The 12,145-nt window shown below is 35.6% G+C and overlaps 2 protein-coding genes and 2 non-coding genes across 4 annotated transcripts in view; 2 read left to right on the top strand and 2 right to left on the bottom strand.

The window, feature by feature from the left end:
• The window catches only part of LOC6033410 (synaptojanin-1), a 56,620-nt gene extending 54,478 nt beyond the window's left edge, over window positions 1-2,142 (top strand). Inside the window, exon 7 of the mRNA XM_038257796.1 lies at window positions 1,040-2,142. Within this exon, the coding sequence (XP_038113724.1) occupies window positions 1,040-1,354 (315 nt within the window). The 3' untranslated portion in view covers window positions 1,355-2,142. The remainder of the gene's footprint in view (window positions 1-1,039) is intronic.
• LOC6033411 (zinc finger protein 501) lies at window positions 2,136-8,250 on the bottom strand. The gene is made up of 3 exons (XM_038257797.1): window positions 8,107-8,250; window positions 7,308-8,046; window positions 2,136-2,539 (listed from the first exon to the last, which is right to left on the bottom strand). The coding sequence occupies exons 1-3, from the start codon at window positions 8,111-8,113 to the stop codon at window positions 2,170-2,172; spliced, it is 1,116 nt and encodes a 371-aa protein (XP_038113725.1). The 5' UTR covers window positions 8,114-8,250; the 3' UTR covers window positions 2,136-2,169.
• On the bottom strand, window positions 6,995-7,092 carry LOC119768217. Its single transcript, XR_005278029.1, has one exon. It is a non-coding gene; the product is annotated as a U6atac minor spliceosomal RNA (small nuclear RNA).
• A 138-nt stretch (window positions 8,251-8,388) lies between the features above and the next one.
• On the top strand, window positions 8,389-8,507 carry LOC119768169. The gene has a single exon (XR_005277986.1). It is a non-coding gene; the product is annotated as a 5S ribosomal RNA (ribosomal RNA).
• Window positions 8,508-12,145: the final 3,638 nt, after the last annotated feature.

The raw sequence follows: 12,145 nt of genomic DNA, 5'->3' as shown, positions 1-12,145 counted from the left end.
TTTGATTACCCCTGACTCAAGGAGGTTCTAAAAACACCCAAAAAGCAAAAATTGAAAATTTTGTTTATAGGACCTTTTCAAAAAAAAAAACTACAGAATTTAACCAAATTTGTAATTTTTGCGATCAAAAACATCGTCCGTGTAACTTGGACATGCGTTGGGCGTTCCAGTGTTTAAAAAAGGTCCTATAAGCTATTGTGTTTTATAGGTTTTATACGAGGTTTTATATGTTTATAGGACCTAATAAAAAAAAGTCTAGATGTGATAATTGAAGAAACGGACTTTAATCATCAATCAACACATCCGGACGTGGATCGACACCTATTATTGCCTTCCTCACCTTACTGAGGAAAGGCTATAAAATCACTTGAAAACTGAACTTCTCAATTAGACCTCCTAGACCCACCTTCATGTATACCTATCGACTCAGAATCGAATTCTGAGCAAATGTCTGTGTGTGTGTGTGTGTGTGTGTGTGTGTGTAGGGATGTGGGTCTGTGCACCAAAAAATATGCACTCGATTATCTCAGCACTGGCTTAACCGATTTGGACCGTTTTGGTCTCATTCGATTCGTCTTGGGGTCCCATAAGTCCCTATTGAAAATTATGAAGTTTAGTAAAGTACTTCAAAAGTTATGCTAAAAAAACGATTTTGACTAAAGTCCGGAAGATTGTAAAAAGGGTGGTTTTTGTAAGAAACCCCAGCATGTTATACATTTTTAGAAAGGTATTTAAAAGACCTTTCCAACGCGACCAATACATTGAAGATCTGACAACCCTATCAAAAGTTATTAGCAATTAAGTGTTATTTATACACTTTTTGGAGGCTAGTTCTCAGATATTTAGATGAAAACGTATTCCAAATATATCATGCGACCTATATTTGGATAGGTAATTTAAAGACCTTCCCACGAGCGTGTCTATTTTGGATAGCATTACCCTTTGAATGAGAGGAAGGCACCAACCACCTAAGGGTGGATTAAGTAACGTTTTTTTAAAAGGATTTTACTAAAAACAATCTTCTTCTCCTAACATTTAGGCCGTTCCCGAGCCCCGCGGCCCCCCTCCACCGCCACCGCGCTGCGACGTGTACGATCTGGACGTGGTGACCACAAGCAACAACAAACCCGCTCCTCCTCCAACCACCACAACAACGAAATCATCTCCTCCCGGCGGCGGAAACAGCGGTGGCAGCTCGGGTGCAGGTTCACCCCAGGGCGGCGGTTCAGCGGGTTCGTCGGGTGGTCCGCCCAAAACCAATCCTCCTCCGCTGCCGGTTCGCCGCGGCGTTCCTCCCCCGATACCAAATCGAAGCGCCGGCGCTCCGCCGCTGCCGGCCCGACCGAACCAGTAATCTACATTGCAAATTACAGTAGAAGGTAAAAAGTATATCAAACGAAGAGAATCTTTACCAGTAGAAACAAGTTAGAGGACTCTAATCGTAAAACAGAAACAATTATTAGCGCGAGCAGAACTAAAGCTACAACACTATCCTAATCAAACACACACAAAAACTCAAACTCACTGTGAAATTGTGCATGTTACATGTTGAATTAAGAAGGCATTGCATAGCAAAAACAAACTAAACATTCCACTATTCTCAGAAAAAAACAATTCGTTGGCCGCTTCAATCATTGTGTATATTTATTTAAATTATTGGCCAATCTCAAGAGAAAACAAAGCGCGTTCGCTGTTTCAATTGTAAAAAGTAGTGTTAGGCAAGCAAAATTCCTTACATCAAGGTGTATAATTGAAGTAATTAAAAGTTTACCGTCGTTGTTGTATTGTGAATTAATAAAAACGCAAAACTGTATTTGTTAGCCGAATTGTTTCCTTTCTTTTCTTTGTTCGCATACGACGCGCATGGAATGTGACATTCATTATCTCGAATTAAATGAAAAAAAAAAACAAGACATGATACAATAGCTATTACCGCGTAATAAGCAATGTTTTTACTGCTCGTGTATGAAAAATATTTACATTTAAACGAAACAAACAGAAAAAAAAGTTACAGTGAAACAAACAAAACACAGAAAAAAGGGTACTGCTGCAATAGAGGAAATAATCTAAACAAGAAAGTTGATCAATTTAACCATGAATTATATTATATAGAGCAAGAGCAAAAAACCAATAAATATTAGAGAAAAAAAAAATAATCTCAAAACTGTTTTATTCACAATCAACGTCCTCCTCCATCACGATACACTCCTCCTCAACAACCTCCATCGTTCCATGCACATCCCGAAGATGCTCCTTGAGCGCGGCAGCGCGTCCATAAACGGCACCGCAAATGCCACACCCGTGACTTGCTTTGCCACCGCCGCTTCTCTGATGAACCTGCTCCATGTGTTTCCGGGCCTGGTAGAGTGAACCAAAGAGACGGCCACACTCACCGCAGGGAAAGGGCTTGGTGTGGGTTTTCCGGTGGCCGTGCAGGGAAACGGCCGTTTTGAACGCCTTCGGGCACAGCGTACACTGGTAGGGACGGGCGTCCGAGTGCGTTTTCAGGTGGTGGTTGTAGACGGACGGGATTTTGAAGCTGTGAATGGTGATTTTTTTTTTTTATTTTGAATCCAAACATTTTTTTTTTATTTTAATTATTTTCCTTAAGGGAATCAAATATAAAAAAGGGGGATAACGATCATTGTTTTCAAAAAACTTCAAAATTTCTATCGAATTTTAAGTAAAATCCTTTAAAAACAATTTAAAGTGCATTCCCTCGAGTTTATATCTAGAGATTTTTTAAAAGGTCCTATAAACTATAGATGAATCCAGTTTGAAATGGCCGCTAGGTGGCCAATGGTGTTAGAAATGACAGCTTCCATGTATCCAGCTTTTTAAGCAAAAATGGCGTTCGAATGGCGAACGCTCGAAATGTCAAAATCATGCAGCGGTACCAACATTACGAAAAAAAGTTTGCCATGGCATGACAGCCACATTTTTTTCTAATGTTGGTGCTACTGCGCGATTTTGACGTTTCGGACGTTCAACATTCGAACGCCATCTTCGCTTAAAAACCTGGATTTGAATATGGGACCTCAGAAAAACTCAATTTTAAGCAATAAAATGATTATTTATGATAAAAGTATTGATTGATTAGGTGCACAAAATGTGTCTAGAATATTATTAAAATGAAAACTGCTCAAAAATTTGCAATGGAGATAAGTACACCATTCGATTCAGCAGGAATTTTGGGCACCAAAAATATATAGTTTTCATATGTTAAGTATTTTATTTTGAAAGATAATTAACAAAAAGTATGAAAATCGAGACATTTAGTATGGGAGCTGTCAAATCTCTCACCATCAAAAAGCAGCGTTGAGCTTTCGCTGGATTTGTCTATTGTCTTTCATATGTTTATAAGACCTATTTCGAGACAAACATTTCATTAGGGCACAAAACCAAAAACCGCGATTCTAGAAAATCGCTTGTAAAAAGTGGACAACTTGTTTCAATTCCTATTGAAAAAAAAGCTTGACTGATAGTATTTTTACAAATGATACGATAAAACACATCATTATCCTCAACTTTGCTTGAATGCTTTCTAATTTATGTTGATTTTCGCAATAAAACTCATAATATAAAAAAAAATCTCGTTATTGGGCCCTTTTAACTTTCCAACTGTTGTTCATTATGGGCCCTTTCTGAATGCAATTTCGAAGAGAACTAAAAGGGCACTAAAGCGCTGTCACCCGATTGTTGTTTTGAATGATGTTCAAGGGCCTTTTTGTTTAGTTAGAAATAATGAGGAATCCAGCGGAAATTTTGATAATTGGATATGTTTTGTGATCGAATGGTGTAGATAAGGTATGTGAAACATAAAAATTCTTCAAAAGTGTACTGAACAGCAGCAGCGGGACCGTAACAAATATTGTATTTCGACGAAGTTTTTTCTGCAGAAATCCTTGGTGAAACGTAAATCAAACTTTGTTTTGAAGTGAATTAGTGTTAAGAATGTATGAAAAGTTCACTTTATATCATAGAAAGTTCCTCAACTACGAAAAACTAACGAAAAAAAGGGCAAAATTGAACTTTTTGTCTAGTTTGGAGTGAACATTGTTATGTGCCCTTTTGTGTTTGTGATTTTTTCAATAGGAAATTGTTTGCTATTAATCTGAATCTTGGAGGGCATGTAGAGAGTGTACTAATGAATGGAATAGTGGAACAATCCCGAATGTTTACGTTTTGGTTTTGTGCCCTAATGAAATGTTTGGCTCGATTTATCGAAAAATTAAAAAGAGAAATGTGAGCTCTAGTGTGAGCCGGTAACATGAAGTGACACTTTTGCAGCTGTTATGGTAAACTTCATAGCAGCTTGACAGAAAGTTTAACTCCATGTTTCGCCATAATTTCGCGATTTAAAAAAAACTCTAGGTCTACATTTTTAACATGCTTTTTTTCAAAAATATTTTGATTTTTTAGTAAATTTTCGTTATACAGTCTATGAACTTTTATGCTAAAAATACAGTGGACTCTCTGGCTGTCGAAAAATTGTTGATGATTCGATTATTCGAAGTCCCATACAAACCATCGGATAATCGAGTCGGGGCTGTACGTTGTGTTTATTAATTTTTGTGTTTGTTATGTTTATTTTACTTGACAGATTTTTTATCTGTTTTGATTTGTTGAAGATTTTTTTAAATGATTTGAAACTTTTTTATTTCTTTTAAGTTCTATATTGTCCGTTTTATTGTTGGTTCTTTTTTTAACTTTGAACTTTTTTATTAAATCTTTGTAAAATTTTCCAATCATTCAAACTAAAATCTTTTCAAAATATAAAATCAAGCCCAACATTTAAAAGTAGGGTAGAGTAGTCATCAATGAGACACGGGGAACAATGATAAAATGGCTCTCACAAGACGTAGTTTCAATCAATCAGGCTCATATTTGGGGGAAAGGTGTGTCTACTGGATACACGTCTTCCATAATTGTGGCTTTGGTTATGGATGCTCCCTTGTAAAGTTATTCATACATGTTTGATTCTGGGGTGTAAAAGTAAATTATGACTAAAAATTACATTTTCGCTCATAGGCTGCCATTTACACAAAAACTAATATTTCTCCAAATTTCTTTCGTCATTTTACAGGGCATGAGTTGGGCTACAATGTCCTTTTATTGGGTTTGACCAAAATTTAGAATATACCCAGAATCCAGGGCTGTCTCATTGTTCCCCACTCTTTTCTACCCATGGGTAACAATGAGACACTTTGATTTTTCTTCATTAAACTTTTCAAAATCTGTGGAAATCTTTCAAAACATGAATTGGAAGTGATTTTTGGCGTATTTATTGAGTTTGAACTTCATTTAACCAAAAATATAAAGTTATTTGATAAAATATATGGATTTTACAAAATTTATATACTTTTTGGTATAACTTTTGTAAATTGAAGTTTAATGTTGACAAAATTGCTTGAAAATATTCAAAGCAAGTCACCTGCAATGGAACAATATAAAAGCATGATGTTTTACTAGAAAAGTATCGATTTTTGTAGAGTGTCTCATGGTTCCCCAGCTGTCTCATTGTTCCTGCCAAGTGCGTCTACAATGAGACAGTTGAATAACTCTGACTGTAGACGTCAGATCGATCTCATATTTTGGTTAATGTTAGAACAAACTAAAAGAAAGGAAATGCAACAAAAAGTTCTTTAAAATATGCTAATGAAAAAAATACAAAAATCGTTGAAGTTTAAAAACCAAAAGTGTCTCATTGATGACTACCCTACCCTACCTAAAACACGAATCAAATTCCCGAAGATGTATAGTTTGGCTCTTTTCAAATGTTAGTCTTGAGTTTTAAATTTTGATAATATTTTGATCGGAAAGATCAGCAAACAGGGGAAAATCACCCAAGCAGCGCGACTGGTGTCGGTCGCAGAAAAGGAGGGGAAGTAGCTAGAGACCCTAAATAGGGAGACTGGTCTAAGCTGGCTAAATCGATCTGGCAACGTATGTTTTGAGCTTGGCAACACTGATAAGTTTTGCTGGGCGTAAAGGCAAATGCTCGTTTGGATACGTCAAACTCGTGTCTGTTTGGGTACGTCAAATTCACTTCGATCATTAAGGATCTCTAGAAGTAGCGAGCCGGAAACATATATAAGATAGTGCGCCAGTTTTCAGACCATCATTAACGTCTCAGACGTCGGACCGGCCAGACCAGCAACATATTTCGCAGGGATTTCGCGACACGTTAAAGAAACCGGATGTTGCGTTTGAAACGGAATCTGTAAACGATCCGCATTGAATTCCGTTTCAGAATTGTTTACTTTACAGAATTACAAACAAACCGATTTGTTTTGTATTTAAATGAGGAAAAGCGTTTTTTTACATAAGTTACCCAATTTTTCCAAATTGTCTTTAGGCTATTGAGTAAAAACTTATTTTTTCGAGTTCTAGAGAAAACTTTACATGGGTTTATGTTTTGGTAAATGATTTCAGTTTAACCCTCTAGTACCCAAATTTCTTTCGAAAACTTTTATTTTTCCCGTGTTTAGGAGGTCATTTTGAGCTACTTTTGTTCTACCAAAAACCTTTATTTTTTCTGTTTTATGATTTTCTTGTTTCATTTTTGGTATTTTAATTTGAATTTATCTTGTTTAGTTTACGTTTGAAATATTCTATCACCTACTATCATTCCATTTTGCCTATCTAATTGTTTCATGTTTTTACAGTTACTTTTTCAATTTTTTACTGCATACTTCTTTTTACTTAAAATATAGGAAGTGTTAGTAAAAGTACAGCCAAAGTTGACCCAAAAAAAAAAATATTTTTTTCAAAACATTGGCAGTCACATAGACTTTGACTAACAACTAAAACTTTCAACTCATATATTTTCTAAAATTTTAAGAGTTCTCCTTTCCAATGCTTTTTAAAGATCAAAAATCGAAGCCCGTCTAAAGGCGGCCATATTCTAAATACTAACATTATCAACAGACATATTAAAGCTAAAAATTGTTTTAATCTGATTGCACCTGAAATATTTTCGGAAATAAGCAACAAAAAAAACGGGTAGGAGCCGGATTGTGCCTTCCGGCTCCATTTTGTGTTCCATCCTTGTCAAGGGGAGTGCTAACCTGCTCTCCTTTCAAAAGACACGCTTGTTTGACAGCGCGCCCCGAGTATATATACCTCACCGTGTCAAAAACAGTTCTAGCGATGCATAAGATAAGGGAACGCGCATGAGCATACAAATGTTACCGACCCAGGTATCAACCAGGCAGGCAAGGGTTTCGCCAATGCCGCTTATTTTTCAACGATCATACCATGATGAATATGTATGTTTTTAATTAATTAAAGCATAATAGACATACCTCTTCTTACAGTGCGGACACACAAATGGTCGCGTGTCGTCGTGGGTGCGCCGGTGCACCGCCAAACAGCTGGACACCCGGAATCGCTTGCCACAAACCTCGCAAGAGTAGGGTCGCTCTCCAGAGTGGACACGTTCGTGTTTGACTTTTTCGTAGGGCCGCTTGAACCGCTTCCCGCAGTAACTGCACGGGTATCCTCCGGAGTTATTCTCTGCGGATATCCTAGGATCGGGTTGTTCCGTCTCGAACTCGTTATTTTCATGGCCAGCCATGTGCAGCAGGAAATGTTTGGAATCGCTGAAGGATCGATTACACGATTGGCAGTGGTTCTCCGATTGACTCGGTCTCTTTCCACCGATCTTCGGGTCGTGCATTTTCATGTGCAGCTTTAAACTTCTGGCACTTTTCAGCAACGTTTGACAACTGGTGCACTTGAAGTTGTCCCCGGTGGTAATAGCTTCATCTTCGTCGGAAACCTCCACAAATCCATAGGCTTCCTCATCGATTCTTGAGCTTTCTACCTCTTCCTCCACTTCGATCACGACCTTCTCCTCCCGGTGATGCTCTCGGATGTGGTCTTCCACCGAGTGGAACGTCATGTTGCAAGCGTTACAGTTGTATGCAAAGTCACGCTCGTCCACCGCTGACTCGCTGATCAGGTCAGCTTCCTCCACGTACTCGACAGTGTCCCCGTCCAACTCTGGTGGACCATCGTCATCGTTCTGTTCGAAGAAGATTTCTGAAAAGTGGATAAAAAAAGATTAATCACAGAGTATCAACGTAAATCGAGCTCAATTACCCTCCATAGTGCTTCAGAACGTGGGAAAACAATTCCGTAGACTTCGTGAAAATCACGAAACAATCCCGGCTCGTTCAAAATCTCCAGCCGATGGCATCGCAACCAACTTCAGCCTTCACTTCGGGAACTGTACACAAGCGACCAAAACAAATTTGTTCCCACTGAGCAGAGCATCTTCAGTATCAACAACGAGTCGATGGAGTAGATTATTGTCTAATAAGACTCTTTATTTTTATCCCTCTCGTGTACAGTACAAAACCATCAATCAACTACACCAGCTTTGTCAACGATCATACCATGTTGAAAACACCGGTTCTCGTCCGATCACCGAAGTTAAGCAACATCGGGCGCGATTAGTACTTAGATGGGTGACCGCTTGGGAACGTCGCGTGTCGTTGGCATCTTTTTTTGAACTAAATAAAATTATCATTTAATCAATACCATAACTACTCATATTCAGAAGGTAAATCTGATCAATAATTGTGCCCAAGTCTCACCTTGCGTTTATATTTGCTTTTTTTCATTTGTAGGGGAAATTCTCATATGAGCAGTTCTCTACGGAATCGGTCATTTTTCTTTAATTTTAATTTTTATATTTTTTAATCCGACTGAAACTTTTTTGGTGCCTTCGGTATGCCCGAAGAAGCCATTTTGCATTATTAGTTTGTCCATATAATTTTCCATACAAATTTGGCAGCTGTCCATACAAAAATGTTGTATGAAAATTCAAAAATCTGTATCTTTTGAAGGAATTTTTGGATCGATTTGGTGTCTTCGGCAAAGTTGTAGGTATGGATATGGACTACACTGAAAAAAATTATACACGGAAAAAAAATTTGGTACTTTTAATTTCACTTTTTGTCACTAAAACTTGATTTGCAAAATAACACTATTTTTATTTTTTTATTTTTTGATATGTTTTAGAGGACATCAAATGCCAACTATTCAGAAATTCCTAGAATAGGCAAAAAATTTTTGACCGAGTTATGATTTTTTGAATCAATACAACTTTTTTCAAAAAATCGAAATATTGGTCGCAAAAATTTTTCAATTTAATTTTTTGATGTTAAATTGAAATTGTAATCAAAAAGTACTTTAGTGAAATTTTGATAAAGTGCACTGTTTTCAAGATATAGCCATTTTTATGTAACTTTTTTCAAAATAGTCGCAGTTATTGATTTTTTTAAAATAGTACCCATGTTTGCCCACTCTTGAAAAAATATTTTTGAAAAGCTGAGAAAATTCTCTATATTTTGCTTTTTCGGACTTTGTTGATACGACCCTTAGTTGCTGAGATATTGCCATGCAAAGGTTTAAAAACAAGAAAATTGATGTTTTCGAAGTCTCACCCAAACAACCAACCATTTTCTAATGTTGATATCTCAGCAACTAATCGTTCGATTTACAATGTTAGAATATGAAACATTCGTGAAATTTTCCGATCTTTTCGAAAGAATATTTTGAAATTTTTTAAATCAAGACTAACCTTTTAAAAAGACCAAACATTCAATATTTCGCCGTTTCATATGTTAGTCTTGATTTAAAATTTTTGAAAATATTTTTTGCGAAAATATCTGAAAATTTCAAGATTGTTTCATATTTTGACATTGTAAATCGGACCATTAGTTGCTGAGATATCGACATTAGAAAATGGTGGGTTGTTTGGGTGAGACTTAGAAAACATCAATTTTCTTGTTTTTAAACCTTTGCATGGCAATATCTCAGCAACTAAGGGTCGTATCAACAAAGTCCGAAAAAGCAAAATATAGAGAATTTTCTCAGCTTTTCAAAAATATTTTTTCAAGAGTGGGCAAACATGGGCACTATTTTTAAAAAATCAATAACTGCGATTATTTTGAAAAAAGTTTTATAAAAATGGCTATAACTTGAAAACGGTGCACTTTATCAAAATTTCACTAAAGTACTTTTTGATTGCAAATTCAATTTTACATCGAAAAATTAAATTGAAAAATTTTTGCGACCAATATTTCAATTTTTTGAAAAAAATGTATTGATTCAAAAAATCATTGCTCGGTCAAAGATTTTTTGCCCATTCTGGAAATTTCTGAATAGTTGGCATTTAATGTCCTCTAAAACATATCAAAAAATAAAAATAGTGTTTTTTGCAAATCAAGTTTTAGTGACAAAAAAATGAAATTAAAAATTACCATTTTTTTACCGTGTATAATTTTTTTTCAGTGTAGTCCATATCCATACCTACAACTTTGCCGAAGACACCAAATCGATCAAAAAATTCCTTCAAAAGATACAGATTTTTGCCAAATTTGTATGTAAAATTATACGGACAAACTAATGATGCAAAATGTTTTTTTTTTGGGCATACCGATGGCACCAAAAAAGTTTCAGCCAGATTAAAAAATACAGAAAAAATCGAATGACCGAAATCTCAGAGAATTGCTCATATGTTTGCAGATTAAAGGGTTACATACATGTAAATCGACAAAAAAATCAGAGGTTGGTTTGAGCACACACTTAATTACATTTTAAATCTGTTTTCAGGGCATTAAAATATACATTATCAAAACAAATTTGAAGACATTTGGTTGTATCATTGCCGAGATACAGCTATTTGAAGTTAGCAGTTTCAAAAAACGGGTGCTACGATATCTCAACACTGCCTTGACCAAATCGTCTCAAAATTTTGGTGAAGACGGTGAAGACAAAGACCGATTTTCAAAAAACTTATTTTTAAAAAAGATAAAAATATTTTTGTGTTTTTCGTATAAAAAATAATCAGTTTTTGATTTTTGTGTTTTTTAAAAAGCAAAATTTCAAAATCGAGCTTCGTCATGCTTACGGGATATGTCTTGAGAGTCTTCACCCCGAATTTCAGCCAATTTGGTCCATCCCATCTCGAAATATCGAGGCACCCTTAAATCAACTCGGTGTTTCGAGAAAACCGATCAGAAAGTTTGACAGTCCGCTTTGATCTTCAAAATCGTCTCTAACTCAGTTAAATCATGTAATATGTTCATGAAACTTTCAGGATTGATTGAAAATCATATTTTTAGTGGATTCAATATTTTTTTTTGTAATATTAAATTTTGTGATTTTCTACATGTATGTAACCCCTTAAGAATTCGGTCCTATTGCCATCCAATTCGCCGATAACTATTATTCAAACAACTTATTTGTTTAAACTTTTAAGACAGACCTGTTTGCTCGCTTGTCCTTATTATCTAACCATTGTGAAAAATTCTTAACGTAATTGTCCGATTTCACGCATTTTTATTTTTTTGTTTTTTTCATGTGGCTAAAATTTTGTGGTGGACTTCCATATAAGCTATTTTCATTACTTTTATTAATTTCATTCATTTCCAAATAAGCCATTTTGTATCATTGGCTCATCATTGGTTTTTACAAATCTTTATACAATTTTGGCAGCTGTCCATACAAAAAAGATACATAAATATTCAAACAAAATTGTTCGCAGTAATTTTCTAATCGATTTGGAGTCTTCGACAAAGTTGTAGATATTATGGAGCATTATCCTGAATAAAGAGGGACAGATTTATGCAGATTGGAAAATTATTATTTTCCCTCATCAATTTTTTATTCATTGAAATTTTTTGATATTTTTTAGAGGAAAAAGCCCCACAACTTTGAAGCTGAGAAAATTTACAATAATTTTTGTTTTTGGACTTTCGAAATCGGAAAATTAGTTGCTGAGATACAGCCTGACAAAGAATAAAAAATGATTAAATTAGGTTTTCCTAACTGTCATTCGTGTTTTTGCCAAAAGACGACAACTCGACAACCATTCGCCAGATTTTCATTGTGGAAATAGTAGTTTATGCAACAAGGTGCAAAAAGCAGATTTTTTCAGCACGAGTCGTACAATACGACGAGTGCTTAAAAAATCATGTTTTGCAACAAGTATCGTTAAAAACAAAAAATATTGAAAATGTTACTTTTCGATACAAGTGTTGAAAAGTTCTGGTATTGAAAGGTATTAATTTTTCATTCTGTTATTTTTGGTAGGGAAAAGTAGGCCATTTCGTTTCTCCAGAAGGACAGG

This window comes from Culex quinquefasciatus, chromosome 2, assembly GCF_015732765.1.
Source record: "Culex quinquefasciatus strain JHB chromosome 2, VPISU_Cqui_1.0_pri_paternal, whole genome shotgun sequence".
In the NCBI taxonomy this organism is placed as follows: domain Eukaryota; kingdom Metazoa; phylum Arthropoda; class Insecta; order Diptera; family Culicidae; genus Culex; species Culex quinquefasciatus.
The sequence above is the reverse complement of the archived record's forward strand: the minus strand, read 5'-3'. Positions and strand labels throughout refer to the sequence as shown.